Source organism: Hippocampus guttulatus, chromosome 10, assembly GCF_054856545.1.
Source record: "Hippocampus guttulatus isolate MCC_2025c chromosome 10, RoL_Hgut_1.0, whole genome shotgun sequence".
Classification (NCBI taxonomy): domain Eukaryota; kingdom Metazoa; phylum Chordata; class Actinopteri; order Syngnathiformes; family Syngnathidae; genus Hippocampus; species Hippocampus guttulatus.
This window is the reverse complement of record NC_141270.1, coordinates 8,228,234-8,248,856: the sequence shown is the minus strand read 5'-3', so window position 1 is coordinate 8,248,856 and position 20,623 is coordinate 8,228,234. Positions and strand designations below refer to the sequence as shown.

The following is a 20,623-nucleotide window of genomic DNA, read 5'->3' as shown; positions in this document are numbered from 1 at the left end:
TTTATTCTGGCAACATTTGAAGTTCTTTTCTCGTAGAAATATGTCTCTCTTAAATTATGAATTTGTGCCCTATTAATAACATTAATTTCTTTTTTATAAATGTATGTTTTGTTCTCTGATTATTATGAAAGCATGTCAGAAGTAGGATTTCAAAAAAGATTGTGATTTTATTGTAATCTATTAAGTTTACTCATTTGACCTTCAGTCTTCCCTTCATAAATATACAACTTTATTCACATAATAATAATAATTCATTATTCTTGTAATTTACAGATTTATTCTCATAATTTAATTTTTTCTATTTTATCACATCATACTAATTTCTTAACTTTTGTTGATTCATCATATTACATTTTTCACAAAAAACAGAACATAAAGCTTGTCGTACTACAATTGTTTTCTCTCAAATGAATGTCACATGACACTCAAAATATTATGAGTAAATAAAAGGTTTAAAAAAATCAAGGTGTTTGTGTCTTGTCTTTCAAGAAATAATAACAAATGTACGTGTATCTGTCCAGTTGATGTAACACAATCCCCGGTTTAGCGCAGATGTGAGAACGGGCGTTACCTGATCCAACCTGGCGGTATTAGGGAAAGGTCGCGGTCTCTTTCGGGCTCAAGAGCTACAGTACTGGCTGGACCACAGACGAGTGCTAAGCCAGCCATTCGATTCAATTTGTGCTGACTAACATAGGAAAGTTCATTCGCATCTGCTTCCATGACTTCACAAGCCTCTATAGCTGCATTACACCCAGTCAGGCAAACAGTAAAAAACAGACAATACTCATATGCATGCCGCCATTACCGAGCAATCTCTGCATTGTAAAAACAGGCTGTGGGCAAAGCATGTAAATAAAATCCTGCATGAGCTATTTCAGAAGGGTCAATAAAAAGGAGCTGGAAAGCATTTAGAGGTCCTCATTGGAGGATCTCATTGCTCATTCGGCCCTGGCGGGTTGTGAGGATATCCTAGCCAATCAATACAAGCACCATTAAGCTTAACAAAGCTGCTTTGTCTGTAAAACGGGCCAAAGATGAAGCAAAGCACCAAAGCACTCTGGGACACCCGAGTAGCGTTCACACAGATATTCACGTGGTCACACATAATAAAAACAAAAAGCCTCTGGTATACGAATGTGTATCACTTTTTTTTTTTTTTTTTACCGACATAAACACGAGGGATGCGCCAAAAGGTTGTCATTTTTTTATTTGATTATTACAAGATGAGCAGAGCTGTGAGGCTCATGTTGTTCCACCAACCCAAAGGAAAGGACAGTAAAATAGCACCGTAATGTAACATGCAAATATACTAAGAGAATAAAAGCAAACGTCCAAATGTAAATGTACAAAAGGTATGTCATAGACACTTACTTATTGAAATAAATGGATGACAAGCATTTACATATTTTCCCGATCACTTTGCCACATGTTTGGATGTGAAGAGAGAACCCCGGTGACGACAACTCCATTTTGTTTCAGCACCTAATGGCCTTACTTAGCCCCAGCTGCTTTTGTAATGGCTAATTAGTTGTCATGACAAACACTTGTGGCTCCATTCAAAGACTGTTACTAAACCCTTTTCTGTAAAAATAAAACAAAGAAAATCAAATCAAAAGACAGGACGTAGGAAGGTTTGTTATGGATACGTGCCTTTAAAAGCTATGGTAAGAGATCGAAAGTGATAACTTATCAATTGTCAGCATGCCATTTATCAATTCTAAGATGACAATAAAATCCTGACGGATGGCTTACCACTTTCCCTGCTTCGATTGCTACCTTCTTCTTCTTCGAACAAATCGACAGTTACCATTTTACCAGTGTGAAATAGCACTGAACTACAGCTCAGGTGCAGAGGCCTTTCAGTCTACCTTAACGTTTTCTCGACTCAGGCTGCCGCCATGCTCTTATTTGTTAGCACACCAGCATTTCATGAATTCACATTGAAATATTACTTGACGACATAGCAATCGACGATGCCATGATTGATCTACCTTAGCACTTCCTCTACTCTGGTATATCTTGGTATCTTTTACTAAGTTTATGATAAGCATGTTAGCATTTTGCTAGCTTGCTATGTATGAGCATACCACATGCTAGCATGTTAAATCATTTTATCATTTCAAATTTTTCTAGAACCTGTTTTATAGGACAAGATGAAAAGGCTTTTTGAATTGTCTATTTGCGCTCTACTCGGGTTGCTATCTTGATCTTGCGCTAGTCTACAGTATGTTAGCAGAGCAACTGCTAGTGTTTTACCATTCTATCAACAGAGGATTTTAACATCTATTCTTGGATGCAGAACATTGTGAGTCCGCACAGGTTGGTATACCCTATCACATTTGTAATTTCTTTTTTTTTTCTTATCGCTATTCATTTTGTCTGACAGACTACACAATCAGACACTTGAAACACAACCACTGCTTTTTTCATTTTTACCACATGACTGCAAAGCACTTTTTTTTAAAAATCAGGCTTGTATGTCACATACAGTACATTTGACAATACAGTTTAATCCAATCCAATCCATGTCAAAGTAAGACGGCTACATATTTTTTAAGAGTATTTGACCCAAACATGGCAAAATGCGAGTTTCTTCTGGTAGTCCTTTTGTATGGTTTCCTATGAATTCCTGTGTATAAAGAAAAACGTCTAGGGGTGTGTATAAAGGGTGTGTATAAAACAAAACGTCTAGGGGAATAATAGTTTTGATGCCATTACATTAAACAGAGACAGAGGACCATAGTATTGGAGCAGTCGACCCTTTGAAGCATCATCGTATTTGTTCCCAGACCTGATATGACTCAGTGAAATAGTAGCAATAACAACAATGTTTTCACAGTGGGATAAACCCATTTGATATCCTCTGAAACGATGTATGACTGTGTCAACACACAAGGGCATGTAGTGAGAGCCTTCAACAGCATCTTCCAGGTGCTCAAATGAGGGAGTCTATTTTCTCTGAGGGTCACAAAAAGTCTACGTGCCGGGATCATTTGAAATCAGTCATTCACAGAGGACAAAATCCTCGAAGGGGTTGTGACTTGGGTTTGTCCTTATCACATTTATTGCTCTCGCTCACATTGCATTTGTCAATTTCAGCTTCGATTGGCTTCAAAGTCACAAAGGCTTTCATTAGTTAGGATAAAGTGCAGCTTTGGCATTAACTTCACCCACCTCACGCTCTCTTCTTCTCTGAAGCGTATCTGTCCGTACGTGCACGTGCGAGTGTGACTGTGTGAGTCATGTAATTGCGCGGGCTACTGTGATTCCACCTATTTTTTTTTTCTGTGACACAAAGAACCATTGATTTATACGCACTCACGTTCTCACTCCCATCTTCTCCCTCCACTAAAAACTGTATCTAAATCTTTATGCTATCTCCTGGGATGGAAAAAAAATACAATCTGAGACTCACTTTGCTCCATTCATTCCTTTTATGTTTTCCCTTTTATTTTGCTTGCTGATTGCCAAGGTTAGTGAAATATGTTATTTCATCAGTTTTCAGTTGAACTATGCCTGCAATTTAAAGGTGGCGCAGTCTCACAGCACACCACATCTTGAGCGACTGGTGCAGTACTGTATTTACATTTAAAATTCTAATTATTGTGCATTACTTGGTGGTCGTCACTACAGTATATGACTCATGGAGTAAATAAATGAATCTCTTTTGACAAATTAAAATACATGTCTCAGAGTGTCTTTGTTTTGTGACTTTGATTTGTAGAGAGCAAAATATATATTAATACTGTTTTCATTCTTTGATGGTGCTGTTTTTGTCTGTCAGATTGTTGTACTGTCTTCTGCAGTTAATATATATATATATATTTTTTTACAATGAATATTCCTCCCATAAATCCTTTTTATTGTGCTTACTATTTTTGTAAGTCATTGTTATTAGTCTGAGCATAATTGTTGTTTTTCCATTCTCTGTAGTCCCCGCAAATCAGTCATGCATCAGCCACTGAAGGATATTTAAAATGGGTATTTAATTTAAAATGGATATTTAAACCCTCAGATGCGCTGACTTCACAGCTCGGCAGGGTGCCAAGGGGCTTCCTGTTTACAACGGTGTGGGTTTGACATAGAGATGGGGAAAAAAAAAACAGCAGCTTGTGCGCTCTGTCTTGTGTGTGTCTGCTTTTGGCAGCTGCTCCTTGAACCATCAATCCCGCCGAAAACTCTTATCCCGTCACCACGGCAACCCTTTAAAGTAATAATAGTGTGTCTATGTGCACACGGTCATTTGTTTTTCATCACTTGTCTGCTTTTGTCCCTGCTGATGGGGGTTTTTTTCATGGTAAATGTAAAAATGTTTAGCAGGTTTATATTGATTGGAACGAGTGCGTGACCGCGCTAATTGCCTCAAATGATAAATTAAATCAACAAATTAAAAGTTTGTGTTGTCACTTCAAATCAATAAGTGAAATAGCAGATGTGAAGCTAAATCAATGAGCTTTCTGTGTTGCACTGGCAGACATTTGTTCCGATCCTTCATGTGCATTTGTGTGGGTGATGTGATGCGGAAAGAATGCCTGTTGAAGACGATGAAAGCAAACAAAGCAGATCATCTGTTGTGCCTTAATAGCCCCAATATGTCTCAACGGTCATTATACTGTACTAGAAGTTTGGTTTTATCACAAAGTTCCCATAATCCATCTGTTGTGTTAGTCAGAAGACCATACTGCACTGTGCATGTCTGCTCAGCACAACCTCTCCTTCTTTCAGTAATAACAAAAATACAACTTTTAATTTTTAAAATGAAACGTTGCCACAGGAAACGCTGTAGGCAGATCTGTAACATCTAATAAGCGCTTAACTTGTTTTACATGTACAGTTGATTTATAATTTGATGTTAATTTACCACTATCCTCATTATGGTTCCTCACGGTGAATATATTGCACTGCGTCATGCAGAGCTGTTTGGATAGCATAATAAACCACATGACTGTGTTTGCAATTGATCTCATAAATGATTGTGCAGGTGTGCCTCGTGATTTCTGGATTTCGAGACAGGATCTTTACTACGAGGGAGGAGGAAAACATTACAATTCCATGATGTGCATTGCAGTTCAATCGATAAAACAAATTTTGACACTGCAGTGACAATGAAGAGCAACATGTCCGGTGGAAATGGCAAGCTCCAATGATCATTCCTCAAAGGTCACATTCTGTTAAAATAAGATGATTTGGGATTGGGTTTGACATGGAATACAGGGATTTACTGACCAATGTGGCTGTGATAAATGATAAGCGGCAGTGTTAAGCGCGGAACAAACTGCTTTTTATGTGTACTTTATACTTATGTACATTTCATGGGTGTGTACTTTTATTTCTACAAAGGAGTCAAATAAGTCCTTTTTTTAAAACAGAAGTATCTTATCTGCAGTACGAAAGAACAGTGTGAGTACTTTTCCCACCCCGACTTCTATCTCTCTCTCTCTCACACAAACACACACACACATAGACACTAATGGATAATCGCACAAAGACATCAGTGAATCAAACCTTTACTGAGTGATTGAAAGAGATGAAAAAATATGAAATTCGGCCCGATTGGCATTTGTGAACCTTGCTTCAGGCATTTGTGGAGCTGAGATTAGTTGTAGAAACAACCGTGTATTTTATTTGATGTATTAGTTACTGGTATGTTCAAACAAGTAAACAGGAAGCATCTGTTCACCTTATGCGCAGAGAAAATCCATGTTCTGCAATGACAAAAAAAAAAGTTGTTGACCGATTGGAACAACATACAAATACATACAGTATGTCTATGTTAACTTTACACACTGTTGTTTGAATCTGGACCGTGCCCTCTCTAAACGTGTGTGTCTCCTTCACCACGGGAGCTGGAAAGTATCCGATGATGCCCATCTGGTCCACGTAGCGATCACTGTACACCTAACAGTCAACACATCAGCATAGCTTCACGAAAACGTTTCACCTTTTACATCTCAGTGACTTTCATCCACAGTGGCTTTTGATTTGGACATACGCTGCCAGACCAAAAGACTCCACCGCCCTCTTCTGGAACCAGTTTAGAATACACATAAACCTTCTGACCCTTCTTGATGTTGATAAATCTGCAGTCTGGCGCGATGAAGTCATCCAAGGCCGTGGCCATGGAGAGAACGTCTAAAAAGAAAAATCACAAAGAAAGATGTCAAAGCGAAATAGCTGTGAGTATAAAACGGGCGAGGGAAGCGGAGTAATGGATGAAACACATTTGCTTACACGAACACTCAGCGTCGCCACACATCTTGTTGTCTGCTAGCTTTTCCATGAGGAGGGCCTCTGAGATGTGGTTCAGGATTCCCACACAGAGAAGCACAAGCAGATGTCGCATGTTGAATAATAACCTTGTATGTGTGCACGCAGTCATGGATATTTGAAGGAATCTGAGAGGAAACTTCTCAAAAGGGGAAAATGACATCACAGGCAACCTGACCAATCACGGTTGATTCTCAGAAATGTCACACTCTGGAACCAGTTACACCCAGAGTAGGAGGTGGCTTTTTAAACTCATCGTCAATAACAATGGAAAGCTGGTGGACTAGAACTGCAAAATGGCCAACTTTAAAATTATGTCAGAAAAATGTAATCCATTCAAATTGGCATTATGCTTGTAGTGCTGTATATTTTTTGTTTTGCTTGACTGGAGTGTGATGGAGGGCAACTGGTTAGCAAATCCATCTCAGTTCTGAGATGCCTGCTTCTTCCGATCGTGGCTCTGGCCTTCATGTGTGGAGCTTGCATGTTTTGCCTGGATTAAAAAACAAAACAATAATAAATCCCAGGTACTCCGTTTTACTCTCACAATCTAAAACATGCATGTTAGGTTCATCATTCAAGACTTTAAATCCGAGGTCACCAACCTTTGTTAAATGCAACACTTTTATTAGACTAATGGAGATTGAAAATGCTGCAATTGGCTGCCAACAGGCGTTCAGAGGCCTCTAAAGGAACACACAACTGAAAGGTGATGATTTTTTTAATAATATGATTTTGTCCATCAGCCCATTTTCTGTACTTCTTATCCTCGTTATGGTCATGATGAGCTGGAGCATATATGTCCCAACTGACTTTGGGCAAGAGACATGGTACTGACCGCTAGCCAATTGCTTGGGAACATACAGACAGACAGGTATTCACACTCACCTTTGCACGTCTGTACACCAAGGAGTGTTCAATGAACCCAACGTACATGTTTTTGGAATACGGGAGGATGCCGGATCTCAGATTTGCACTCTCAACTACAGGTACTGTATATACTCACCATTCGCCCAACGTGCACAAGATTTGGCGTGGAGATGGTCCACACCTTCACCTCCCTGAACACCGTGATCTCTGTTGACCTCTCCTGGTCCGCGAACTTCTCTAGAATCATCAAGAAGGAGGAGCAGTGGATGCTCAGGAAAAACAGAACATTTGCCAAAGGCTCCTTATGGTCTTTTATGCGCGACACTTGCATAAGCAGTATGGAAAATGGATAGATGGCTGTTATAGCCTTTATATTATTAGATTTCTATTGAACTTTATTTATTCTTACTGAAAGTGAAAGAGAACCTCAGAGTTGCACCCCAACTTCATTGTATCTGCACCACATTATGACAATGAAGCCTTTCTATTTGATTCCATTCCGTTTTAAATTGTTATTCATATACACATATATCAAAAAATAAACTCAGAAATCAAAATATAATTATTTAGCAGCTCAAAACGTTTGAGTTTATATTTCAAAACATGTTGATCATATTATTTCATTATGAATATATTTTCTACGAAACACTAGATGGCGGCGTTGTTGTTATTGTCAACGTGAAGGGAACAAATGATAAATACTGCTCGGACATTACGGTATAATTCTGTTTCAGGTAATGAAGAAAACTTGATGTTTAGAACCATACTGACCCAATGCTTGGATAGTCCATTCAACTGGTTAGAAAAATTTGTCATTTAAAAAAAGGAGTAATATGGCACATATGCTGATTGCAAAACTGAATACGACTAAAAAAATAATACACATATGTATTACATGCTTTTTAAAACATTCGTCGACATGTTTGCGCATTATCAGTCTATTTGCCCCAATTCCCTAAAATGGAACACAATTTTTCCATTTGAATGTAGTTTAAAAATAAAAGTGCAAAGCGGCTGCTTTAACTTCACGATTCAGTGTGTGATTTCATACTTCAATGCAAACTTTCGTCAGTCTTAGTGTCAAACATTGACTTCCTCGTTGGCTGACGCAAAGCTCTGCTAAACGGCGTGCGCTGGAAAGTGTACATACGCTAATAATCACCAGAGTAGCTGACACGGGCGGTGCTTAACAAGATCTACGTATAATTCGGGAGCCTGCCACCCGCTCGTGCTGCTCCTATTGACAAAGCCATTTTAGTGCCTTGACGTTTCACAATGTGACGTGTATCCTCGGAAAACTCAAAACCACCATCTCTTCCCCGTTATCGTTTACGAGGACTTCCAAGGGTCCACTTATTCGGGGTGGGGGGGCTGAAGCTATCACTTAACCGAAAACAACCCCTTCCTTTCAGATAGAAAGAGTCGAATTCGAACAAGACAACTTCCATTGTGTTCCCCTCGGGTGTTTTGGGAGAGCCGTCCCGGTCCGCCGTCCCTCCGCAAAGCAGCTTATGGATGCGCGGCTTTCCGAGTTGTTTGGCTCAGAAAATGGACACGACTGCGGCGGCTCTCGGACCGAAGTGAACCCGGTGTATGGTTGCGGACGCGCTCCCGCCACCAAGCGGGCTTCTGCCAAGAAGAAGAGAGCGAATGCGCGACACTTTCACAGCTTCAAACCGAGCAACAACGCCCCTTATCTACCCCCAGAGGTACGCTTGTCTCATGGATATTACCGGCCAACATCGCCGATATTCTGTTAATACATGTTAATTACATCCAAAGAAACAACAGTTCGCTTTCACTTTTGGCATAAAGCTACGTTTTGTATTCGTCCGATCTTTCTTCGTTTTGTTCGCTAACCTCACGATTCGATGTACAATATTCTGACACCACTTGGCCGGGATAATTTCTGGCCTTAATGCCTATAAAAGCTCTAAATTGAAACGCGCGAAAGTGCAGTTAGCATGCGATTGTAGCATCAGCTGTGTTTGTAAATACTGTAGTTTTATATGGGAGGGAGGGGAGGCGGGGTAGTTACGAGTCCTCAATCGTAATACAGTAATATTACTTCCAAAGATAGAGTGTCTATTCCTTGGCCGACATTCTGTTTGCTTAATTTAGGCTGTAGGTAGAAAAGTTAAATAATTACCCACTTTTGTTGAACTCGCAAAGCAAATTGCTCGTCAGTAGTATGCAAATGTCGAAAGTCGGTCGTAGTATGTGGAGGTAAACCCGAATGGAATTGGACACGCGTTTTCTTATAACATATTTATTAGCTCAGCGTTCGTCTCAGCTTTCGGATGACCATTGTGCTCATTCAGCCAAAAGTTATTATTAGTTTACAAATAAATGGCGTACTTCTGGGTACATGTATTCTCATTCAGACAGGTCTTTTCTTTCTCAGGGCATTAAATCAATTGCAACTGGATTCCTTTGGTTGTCTTAGAAGACGTTTCGTCTTTCACCCGAGAAGGCTTCATCACTTGAGTAAAGTTGAGCTGATGCAACAAGGCTTGGTTCGGACAGACCAGCCCGAGTTGGTTTGGAAAGCAGTTTTTGATGTATGTTGGGAGTCAAATTCCAAAACAATAAAAACACAGTCCCCTATAACTGCAGAGGTAGCCTATGCCCTACATTTTTACTTAGCCAATGACTTAGTGACTAAAAGAAGCCTACACCAGATATCTTAACGATGATCATTTGCACATACGAACCTGGAGCATAAATAGTTGGCTTTTCCACACCAACTCAGGCTGGTCAGTTCTAACAAAGCCTTTTTTCATGAACTAATGCGGCCCTCTCAAATGAGAGGTGAAACAAACAGCATTCCAGTTGTGATTGATATTAATGTCGTGAGATAAAATTACTGGCCTTTTGGTTGTGACTGTCTGAGTCTGATACATTGTTTCTTATCTCCTAGGTGGAAGAAGGGAATATAGAGTACAAGGTAAGGCCTTTCACGTAAAGCAATATGGTTTTAGGATATATGGTGTCAGTGTGAGTTGTCTGGGTGATATGAGATATTTAAACTAACCAGACACTTCACTCAGTACAAATTAACTCCCCACCCCACCAAAAAAAAAAAAACACACAGCGACACTGTCAGAATGGTTTATTTAGTCAATATTCATAGGTAATAAATTTTTCTAGTATTGCACGAAATGTTGGGTGTGGTCTTATTTTATTGCTTATGGTCTATTGAGCCTTACAGCCACATTCAGTTAATTGAATATGTATTGAAATGTGTTAGCTTTTCCCCTACTTGTTAAGATGACTGCAGTGAGAGACTACACTCCCATATTTGTGCTTTTAAATTGAAAATAGTTTGAATATTCATCTGTTTAGTGCTTGCATATGCCTGGAGGTTCTGGAATGTAACCCCCAACATAAATGAGTGACTTCTATACAACCAAAAATTCAGGCTGTGGCTTGACAGCAGCTCTTCCATTGCTCAGAACATAAGTTTTCACGTTGTCCCATCAAATGCCACACTTCCACTTTCAGACACAACATCCCCTTTTAGTTCAGCAATGAAAGTGAGGCTCACGATAAGGTCAGTGTGAAGAACATTTGTAGGTCAACAATTTGACAAGTCTGTTCCATTCAGCCCATGTTGAAATCTGACACCGGTGTGGATTAGCAATGTTCACATCGGGATAACGTTTGTTGAGTTCTGTGATCTTTTCATCTGCGGTTTAGCTGAAACTCGTGGACCCTACGCAAAGCCGATTTGAGCACCTGGTGACGCAAATGAAATGGAGGCTCCAGGAGGGTCGCGGAGAAGCTGTCTATCAGATCGGGGTGGAGGATAACGGCATGTTGGTGGGTCTGTCGGAGGACGACATGAGTGCGTCCCTGACCACCCTCCATAGGATGGCTGAGAAGTGAGCTTTGAAGTGAACCCATCCACCAATCTCAAGCATATACAGTACGTTTTACATTTTGATTTCACACCAAAAATCATGTTTGTCTGACAGAGTTGGGGCTGACATCACCATCCTTCGACATGCAGAGGTGGACTACGACACTGATAAACCCCTTACCATCGCCGAAGTCCTAATTCGTAAGGTGCCGGATGACCAGCAGGTTAGCAAGTCTACCATTAAGACACACAGATTCACATCCATCGTCATTTTAAAGAAATATATTGTATTTCTTTGCTCTTTCATACAGTTCCTGGACCTGCGAGTGGCCGTGATCGGTAATGTGGACTCGGGTAAATCGACCCTGCTGGGTGTTTTGACGCAAGGCGAGCTCGATAATGGGCGGGGAAGAGCGAGACTCAACCTCTTCAGGCACCTCCATGAAATCCAGACTGGGCGGACATCTAGCATCAGCTTTGAGATCCTGGGTTTCAATAGTAAAGGAGAGGCGAGTAAAATAATCACCAATAGATAAGAACTAACAAACACTGAGTACGTTTAAGCAATGTGCCATTTTTTGTCCAGGTTGTGAACTACAGCGAGTCTCGAACGGCAGAGGAAATTTGCGAGAGCGCCTCTAAAATGATCACGTTCATCGATCTGGCGGGTCACCATAAATACTTGAAGACCACCATCTTTGGCCTCACCAGCTACTGCCCTGATTTCGCCATGCTTGTTGTCAGCGCAAATACCGGCATTGGTGAGTGAGCATTTGTCGATTGAGTGCGTTTTGCAAACGAGGCATTTCCGTCCCATCTGGGTGCTTTTTAGCATACAGAAATACATACATCCTTAGGCTGCAGATTTCTGTACAGAATACAGGTCATATATTCTTGCATTATAATAGTACATTAAAGCTTGATGTGGAGGATGGTCACATTTAGTGTTTAAAACCGTTCTTTGCCCAAAATTTTTACTTTAAAACGCATTAACTGAGCATGCTCAAAATTAGTGAAAAACATTTGTCATTCTGTGATTTTGTTTTGGGACTAGTCCTTCTGTGTAAGAGTCGTACTGATTACTCGATTCGTCCACTTGTCTACTCCATTCTGATGTCGTAGCCAGCCATGTTTTTGGCTTGAAGAGGACTTAACCGCTTTCTGCAACAACTAAGTGTGCTGAATCGAATTTCCTGGTTACCTTCATTGATTTTGGTTGGCTTCTATTTCTGAATATGCAGCTTTGGTAAGTGAGGAAGAACCACAAAAGTGGGGGGAAAAAAGCCACCGTCAACGTGCAAAGGGAGTGGGAAATCAGTCCACTGCCATATTAATTCAAAAACGCGCCATACAGAACCTGCTGCTGCGGCACAAGATTAGGACCAGTGTCCGCATTTTACTGGCCTATCGGAGCAGCAAGCACACTGAGCGAGATCATTTTTTTTGTCTGGCTAGAAATACATTCATGCGCCAGTCGGCGAATCTTCATGCTCTTGTGTTTTAATGTGGATGCTCTGCGTAAATTTGCTGGCCATCTGCAGTAAGAAAATACCAATGATATCATGAGCAACAAGTTGTCGTCGACTTGACTTTCATCACATTCGTGGAGATAATATAAATAAAATAAAAATGATAAAATCTGAATTTGACCAATCCTGACTTTTGAGTCAAATAATGTCAATTTAAACAACATGATTCTTTTATAAAGAGAGTAAAAAATATTCTGTCAGAAGTGGGATTCGAACCCACGCCTCCAGGGGAGACTGCGACCTGAACGCAGCGCCTTAGACCGCTCGGCCATCCTGACACATTTGCATGGTGTGATACCATCGCTTGTACTGACTTCACAGGATGTCGGGGGTGGGGCAGGTTTATCAGTTGAGTGCTCTGAGTTGCTGCAGTTAACTTGTGTTCACAAGAAAATAGGCTGCTTTGAATTCTCACTCTATGAATTTCATTATTTCACATTTGTGTTGACAATCAAGAGAATTTTGTCCACCCCCGTAAGCTCATAAACACGTACTGCTTGAATTTACATGACGGCACACTGGATTTGTGAGTTGGTTTTGTGAGTTTTAGTTGAAAATTTGTGCAGGATGTATAAAAGATTCAGTTGTCAGAAGTGGGATTCGAACCCACGCCTCCAGGGGAGACTGCGACCTGAACGCAGCGCCTTAGACCGCTCGGCCATCCTGACTCATAATAACAGTCTGATACCGTCACGTGTACTGAGGCCCACTCAACAGCTGGGGGGGGGGGTTAGCAATTGAGTGCTCTGAGTTGCTGCAGTTCACTCCTGTGAACAAGAAAATAGACTGGTTTGAATTGTCACTCTACCAATTTCATTATTTCACATTTGTGTTGACAATCAAGCTGAGTTTTGTCCACCCCTCTAAAGTCATAAACATGTCCTGCCTGAATTTACATAATGGCACACTGGGTTTGTGAGTTTTCGCCGAAAATTAGTGCAGGAGGTTTAAAAGATTCTTTTGTCAGAAGTGGGATTCAAACCCACGCCTCCAGGGGAGACTGTGACCTGAACGCAGCGCCTTAGACCGCTCGGCCATCCTGACACATGGAAGAATGTGTACAAATAAGGCCTAATGTTGAAGCCCATGACTGGCAGTCTGCCAGCTGTCAATCCAAATACTTTTTCTTTCAGACCGATAATATAGAAATGCACCATTATTTATTGGCAGCTAATGGTGTGCATCTGTGACGGTGTGAATGGTCGTTTGTCTCTATGTGTGCTCTGCGATTCACTGGCAACCAGTTCAGGGTGTAGTCCGCCTTCTGCCCGAAGTCTGCTGGGATAGACTCGAGCAGCCCCGCGACCCTGTACAAGATATAAGCGGTGGATAGATTAATCCTTCCCTCCTTTTGTTCAGCCAACCAGCTGCAGCGCAAAAGCTGCGACACACATGGAATCTGACCTTATGCAACAGACCGGACACTGTTGCCAGGAATGACCCGCTCTAAAAATATAATCTTTGGGTCAGCTGGGTTTCACGCTGGCATTTCGGAGATGTACCAGCTGCTGATATGAGTACACTTAGCAGTCAGTCTTGCCAAGAAACTAACATAACGACAACACATCGGAACATAAAACTAAAGAAGCCATTGATATATTTTTCATTTCATTGCTGTGGGTGTTTTTGTTTGTGTCAAAAATAGAGTGCGTCGGTTGAAATAGGGTCACGAATGTGGACCACTCCTGCATCACATGCAATCATCCCTCCTTGAATGAACTTTCGATATTTTGCATGACTCTCATGTCTGCCTCTTTTTTTTCCTGTTTGGTACCACATTACAGTCAGTCAAAGTAACGCCCGAGACTAAAATGTTCTTCCTCCTATGAAGTTGACAAGTTGGAATTTTTAAAAAATGGCAAATGTAAATGGTAAAGTTATTATATATATATATATAAAGAGAGTTCTTTTCATTACTCACTTTGTGAATGCCAAGAAATATTGATAATTGACCATTTACAGAGTTTCAAGGACACCCGTAAGCACAATGCTGAAGCTCTCAACTTTGTTTGATCTGTTACCAGTTGATTGAATGGAAGTAAAGCATGTCATCAATATATTTGTCAGAAGTGGGATTTGAACCCACACCTCCAGGGGAGACTGCGACCTTAACACAGCGCCTTAGACCGCTCGGCCATCCTGACGTTTTTTGTTGCCCTTTACACACCCAGACAGACAATCAGCATCAAGAAAGGAACCACTGTTTGTTTGTTCAAGGATTTATTTTTCTCCAGTCGCTGGAGTGACTTTAGGACTGCAGAAAACAAGCAACTACGACATATATCAATTTAGGACATCAGTACAGTATTGTCCAGTATTGCAGTCATTCTGATAATCATCAAAAGCTATCTGTCAGAAGTGGGATTCAAACCCACGCCTCCAGGGGAGACTGCGACCTGAACGCAGCGCCTTAGACCGCTCGGCCATCCTGACGTTTTTTGTTGCCCTTTACACACCCAGACAGACAATCAGCATCAAGAAAGGACCCGCCATGTTCAAGGATTTATTTTTCTCCAGTCACTGGAGTGACTTTAGGACTGCAGAAAACAAGCAACTATGACATATATCAATTTAGGACATCAGTACAGTAATGTCCAGTATTGCAGTCATTCTGATGATCATCAAAAACTATCTGTCAGAAGTGGGATTCAAACCCACGCCTCCTGGGGAGACTGCGACCTGAACGCAGCGCCTTAGACCGCTCGGCCATCCTGACTGGCAACCTTAGTTGTGTACGAACACAGCCACTGAGGCAGACAGTAAAAAGTAGCTAGTTCTCTTAACTAAGAAGCATGAGGGGATTTTAATCCTCATGTGATTTAATTATTTTACCTTTGTGTTGATGATCAAGGAAGCTTTGTTCACCCATGTAATCATAAAACCGACACAAATTTACAAAGTGGAACACTGGGTTTGCGAGTTTTAGTCAAAAAATGAGTGCACGATCATTAATTGCATCTGTTGTCAGAAGTAGGATTCAAACCCATGCCTCCAAGGGAGACGGCAACCTGAACACAGTGCCTTAGATCACTCGGCCATTTTGACATGTGGCTGATCATCAATATATACACGTATTGGAACACATAGCAGTGGGACTGCCGTATAGTGCATTTCATGAAATGTATGTCTAAGACAACCAGAAGCATCCAGCAGCTATCGATTCAATGGCATGAGAAAGAGTGTCATAAAGGCTCCAAAATGATTTCCTCCTCCAAAGTCAACGGGCTGCTATGTTGAAGAAAGAAAGTCACACGGCATTTAAACCTCTCCTTTTACAGCTGGCACGACACGGGAGCACCTTGGCCTGGCCCTGGCCCTGAAGGTTCCCATCTTCATCGTGATCAGCAAAGTGGACCTGTGCACGCGGGCCACCGTGGAGCGAACGGTGCGGCAGCTGGAGCGAGTCCTCAAGCAGCCGGGCTGCAACAAGGTGCCCATGGTCGTGGCCAACAAGGACGATGCCGTTGCCGCCGCGCAGCAGTTTGCCCAGTCGCCCAAGTGTGTACCAACCCCTGAAGTTGAACACAAGTATAAAATGAAATGTGGATATATGTATAGACACCACTTAGAATTACTGAGGGATATTTGGCTTGAGGGTAAAATTTCTAGCCTAACTTCCGAGGGTAATTTTCACCCTATTATAATAATTTCCTGTGCACTTAATTTTACCCTCTCTAAACTTTCGAATGCACATAAGATAAGATAACCTTTATTTGTCCCACACTGGGGAAATTTGCAAATTGCACATGTCCAGTTGTTCTAATTGAACCAAGAAATGTGCGTAATTCATGGATCAAAAACCTAATGGAAATTTTAATGTTCGAACAGCAAATTGTACAAGAGTACTGAAATAGTGAGCAGTTGGACTTGCCCATTGAAAAAAAATGAGAGGACCAATTAAGTTGTTTGAAGTTACATTTTAGGTTTATCCTGAAATTTCAGCCCAAAGCCGAATATCCCAAACTGTGAGAAGTGCATCGCACGTTTACTGTTTGATACAAGTGACACGCCATGTGACGGCTATCCAGTCGCAGGTTAGAGTGAGACGCTAATGTAGCAGTCGACATCTTCACTAAAGTGCTCCTTCTCGTCATTCAGCTGGACTCAAACGCACCAGTCGCAGAAGGTCTGAATCAAAGTCCATTGTTCACAAAAAGTTGATCAATACCAAAGGGAACAAAAAAGACGGGAAGTAGCAACCGACCAAAATAAAACCAGGAAGAGCACTAACCATGGCTTAACAGAAGCAACACTTGTTTAACCACATGTTAACTGATGACTATCATGATACTGAAACACTAACAGTCCAGACACTGTCATTGTTTTGATCATGTTTTTTTTTTTTTCCTCCCGGCAGCATTACACCCGTTTTCACTGTGTCGAGCGTGTCCGGAGAGAATCTGGACCTGCTCAAGGTCTTCTTCAACATCATCCCTCCGCTCAGCAACAGCAAGGAGCAGGAGGAGCTCATGCAGCAGCTCACTGAGTTTCAGGTAAAGCCACACTCAGCAACGCGTCGTGCTGTGTGTCGGATTTTTGAACTCGCTTTCATTAGTCATCGTCAACTAGGTAGGCTGAAAGTCCGAGGGAATGGCTTTGCAACCGAAAAGACGAATGAAAATGCCACGTTAGATCGCAACAATTATGTCTGCGAGTACTAAGCGAGATCCAGCCCGCAACCACCAAGCCATACTATTTTATATGAAGTCAGTCAGTGATTCCCAAGATGAGACAAACCTGCCGGTTAAGACATGATTGAGTGAAAAATGTTCTTCAGGTGGATGAGATCTACACAGTGCCGGAAGTGGGGACTGTGGTGGGCGGTACTTTGTACAGGTTAGTTTATCTGCAACAAGCGACTCAAAATTTGTCTTTTTAAAAAACAAAAAATGTATATGACAGTTTGGGGTTTTTTTGGTTGTAGTGGTATTTGCCGCGAGGGAGACAATCTGGTGGTAGGGCCCACAGACTCGGGGCAATTCCACAAATTGACCGTCGGGAGCATCCAGAGGAACCGTTCAGCTTGCCGGGTGCTTCGTGCCGGACAGGCTGCCACGCTGGCACTCGGCAATTTTGACCGCACGTTGCTGCGAAAGGTCCGCCTCGGCCTCGAGTATTATTTCCATTATTTCCATTCGGTGTTTGCCAATGAAGTGCATCTGATTGCCTTCTCCTTCCACAGGGGATGGTGATGGTGAGTCCAGAGATGGACCCGACCATCTGCTGGATATTTGAGGCTGAGATTGTGCTGCTCTTCCACTCCAAGACCTTCCACAAGGGCTTCCAGGTGACCGTGCACATAGGCAATGTGAGGCAGACTGCCACTGTGGAAGCCGTGTATGGCAAGGTGAGTCTCTGGAGGCTGCTTGAACCACAGACGTGTATGCGTTGGACTCACAATTGGTCTCTCGCGGCAGAGTGCGGCCATCTTGAATTGCCCCTGTTCCTGACAACTTCCATTTTTTTTCACATTTTTACACTCCGATCTCTGTATTGTTCTGAAAATGAGGAACTTTCAAACAAACAAACTTGAAATTGGAACAAAAAGTACACGACATGTACTGGACATTGTCCAAAAATGGATGGGAAGTCTTCGAAAGATGTTTCTCGTCCGTAGTTGTATTTACCTCATGTGAAATGTGTTTAATCCTCCCCAAGAAAAAAAAACTGATGTGAATCTTCCTTAGATATTTTCTTCTCAACCACTTCCAGTAAATGAATAATGAGAAAATACCAACTTTTTGGGGGACATTTAACATCGTTGTGATCTTCTAAGTGACAGAACCGTGTTTCAATCAACCACTTTTCAACATATGGCAGGAGGAGCTGAGGACAGGCGAGAAAGCAGATGTCCAGTTTAAATTTCTCAAGCATCCCGAGTACCTGAAGCTGGGGGCCAAGGTGCTCTTCAGAGAGGGTGTCACCAAGGGCATCGGCCACGTCACCAAGCTGCATCCCATTGCGCAATATCGCCACGTCCCGGAGAGTGACGAAGATGAAGATGACGACTAGAGAGTGAACGCTCCCCCATCCCAGAAAAACACACAAGTGCCGTTTGGTTTTGTTTTTATAACGGACAAGCTTCCACCAAAGGCCAGTCTGCACTCTTTGCCGCACTCACCCGGAGAAGGTAAAATCTCTGCATTTATAGAACGCCTTGCCTTTATACCTTCAAGACACTCGTAAAGCCGATAGAATGTAGCCACACACACACACACACATAAATTCACACAATCAGACTTGCACTGCCATGAAACAAAAGTCAACAACTGTCACACTTGGAGCCGAATGATTGATTTGTGAGAGTAAGGGTTTATGCCGTTAAAAAAAAAAAAAGACGGGAGCATAAGAAATTATATGGCAACTCCACTGGTCCAAAATACTCCGTTTGTAAATCATCACACTCTTCTAAAATTATAATTCATTTCAGCAATGGCAATATTGGGGTGCTAGGGACAATCCTCACACTTACAGTAGATATTTGTCTCCCAAGTTGAGTTGAAAATTTTGGGGAGGAAAATCACCTATTCTACACAGCATTGTGGCCGATATCACGTCTTCTGCTAATGTTTGAAACATTTTAACATTTGAGTGACTAAAGCCCATTTCAACTTTACTATAAACCGATTCAAAGTAACATTGAGCTTTAAAGTCAGCGGCAGGAGTGATATGGCGTCATTAACATCACAGTGCACCTGAATCACACAATTTCAGGCTGGGGAAGGGGCTGCTCTCACTTGCACTGACACACGCACACACACAGCAGTCTCAAAGCACACATACACACACACACCTTCTTGCAGATGTTGTTGACACAGCTGGTGTAACTGTGAAGCATGCATACATTCGGTGGCTCGTCTTTTGTCCAAACGGCATCATGACCGACTCGAGTGAAGACTGCAAATGGGGATCATGTGGACAAACGTATTTGAGACTCTGCTTATTACACCGACAGTGAATTCAGCATGTGAATTGTTGGAATTCAAAGCCAATCTGTTTCCAAGTTATTTGCTGCAAGCTTTTGAAGTTACTGACATCTCACACTCACACACGCATGCACAGTGCCTAATGGTAGTGCCTTCCAACACAAGTCATTCATGCAGTTCAAACACGCACACACACACAATTTACAGGTGGTGCTACTCGTTCAAATAAATATTTACCACACGTTTGACTGTTAAGTACTGCTCAAAACAAAGACTGCTGTGGGCCTTACAGTACTTACTATTCACTCTTTTTACTTCCACACCACCTTGACACAGCACACCCCACTTGATTATTGTGTTTTTAAAGCGCATATTTCAACTTTATATCTACATTTACCATATGTTGTGTTTTTGTGCATCTCAGGTGTATTTCCAGTCGTTTTTACATTTTGCAATCCAACTCTTTTGAAGCTTTATGGTTTATCCCCTTTATGAATGGAAACGTGTTTAATCACGTCTGAACCAATTATGTACAGATCCAATTGGTGTATTGTGGTGTTTATGACAATAGCGTTTATGCCATTAAATGTTGACTTCATTTTATTTTCACACTTCAATTCATGACATGCCTCTTTTGCCAAAGAAGGGTGTGATTGAAAATCACTAGGATTAACGGCATTCTAAGGCCCAAGGTTTGGCCAACCCCGTCCTACATGATGCAAGACTAAGGCAACAGCACACTGAACTAAACAACAGGAGACACACCTTTTTAGTCACATGAAAAATGGCCATGACTCACAATGCTGAAGCTAACGCCTCATAATACATAACACATCCTTCCATTTTCTCAACTGTCCTCATTATATGTCTGAAAAAATATTGGCAGTTGAAATTTTCCCAAAATATACTGGAAGTTAAAAACTGCCGAATGAAAATTCACTTTAACATAACGATAAAATTATATTTGATGTGTTTAAATTATTAGAATGAAGTCTATGGTGCCCAAAAGTATTTGGACAATGACCGGTTTGATTTTCTTGTTTCATATGTAGCTCATGTGGGACAAATGTCAAACGTAAAGTCATGTATCCGTGGGTTACATTTTGGGGATTGCTTTTCAGAACAGTCCCCAGGTTTTTTATGTTAATAAAACATTTTAAAAATGT

At 41.5% G+C, this 20,623-nt stretch overlaps 2 protein-coding genes and 6 non-coding genes across 8 annotated transcripts; 1 reads left to right on the top strand and 7 right to left on the bottom strand.

Moving 5' to 3' along the window:
- Positions 1-5,509: 5,509 nt before the first annotated feature.
- Positions 5,510-6,564, bottom strand: LOC147199120 (otoraplin-like). The gene is made up of 4 exons (XM_086122347.1): positions 6,235-6,564; positions 5,996-6,135; positions 5,791-5,901; positions 5,510-5,708 (listed from the first exon to the last, which is right to left on the bottom strand). Exons 1-4 carry the CDS (start codon positions 6,431-6,433, stop codon positions 5,685-5,687), a joined length of 474 nt encoding a protein of 157 aa, XP_085978473.1. The 5' UTR covers positions 6,434-6,564; the 3' UTR covers positions 5,510-5,684.
- A 1,863-nt stretch (positions 6,565-8,427) lies between these two features.
- Positions 8,428-20,060, top strand: gtpbp2a (GTP binding protein 2a). The gene is made up of 12 exons (XM_086122390.1): positions 8,428-8,849; positions 10,061-10,087; positions 10,840-11,024; positions 11,118-11,226; positions 11,314-11,511; positions 11,589-11,763; positions 15,810-16,029; positions 16,889-17,024; positions 17,309-17,367; positions 17,456-17,627; positions 17,714-17,878; positions 18,352-20,060. The coding sequence occupies exons 1-12, from the start codon at positions 8,652-8,654 to the stop codon at positions 18,541-18,543; spliced, it is 1,836 nt and encodes a 611-aa protein (XP_085978516.1). The 5' UTR covers positions 8,428-8,651; the 3' UTR covers positions 18,544-20,060.
- On the bottom strand, positions 12,727-12,809 carry trnal-cag (transfer RNA leucine (anticodon CAG)). Its single transcript has one exon. It is a non-coding gene; the product is annotated as a tRNA-Leu (tRNA).
- Positions 13,117-13,199, bottom strand: trnal-cag (transfer RNA leucine (anticodon CAG)). Its single transcript has one exon. It is a non-coding gene; the product is annotated as a tRNA-Leu (tRNA).
- Positions 13,493-13,575, bottom strand: trnal-cag (transfer RNA leucine (anticodon CAG)). The gene has a single exon. It is a non-coding gene; the product is annotated as a tRNA-Leu (tRNA).
- Positions 14,593-14,675, bottom strand: trnal-aag (transfer RNA leucine (anticodon AAG)). The gene has a single exon. It is a non-coding gene; the product is annotated as a tRNA-Leu (tRNA).
- trnal-cag (transfer RNA leucine (anticodon CAG)) lies at positions 14,882-14,964 on the bottom strand. Its single transcript has one exon. It is a non-coding gene; the product is annotated as a tRNA-Leu (tRNA).
- trnal-cag (transfer RNA leucine (anticodon CAG)) lies at positions 15,165-15,247 on the bottom strand. The gene has a single exon. It is a non-coding gene; the product is annotated as a tRNA-Leu (tRNA).
- Positions 20,061-20,623: the final 563 nt, after the last annotated feature.

Bases quoted from the DNA above. Each gene is read 5' to 3' on its own strand.
- LOC147199120 (XM_086122347.1), bottom strand. From the start codon at position 6,433: ATGTCATTTTCCCCTTTTGAGAAGTTTCCTCTCAGATTCCTTCAAATA. The intron at 6,136-6,234 runs GTAAGCAAATGT...TTTTCTTTTTAG, and splicing joins TGGCGACGCTGAGTGTTCGT to ACGTTCTCTCCATGGCCACG. The intron at 5,709-5,790 runs GTGTGTAAAGTT...TTGTCATTGCAG, and splicing joins CGGTCCAGATTCAAACAACA to AACATGGATTTTCTCTGCGC.
- gtpbp2a (XM_086122390.1), top strand. From the start codon at position 8,652: ATGGATGCGCGGCTTTCCGAGTTGTTTGGCTCAGAAAATGGACACGAC. The intron at 11,025-11,117 runs GTGAGCTTTGAA...TTTGTCTGACAG, and splicing joins CTCCATAGGATGGCTGAGAA to AGTTGGGGCTGACATCACCA. The intron at 17,879-18,351 runs GTGAGTCTCTGG...AACATATGGCAG, and splicing joins TGGAAGCCGTGTATGGCAAG to GAGGAGCTGAGGACAGGCGA.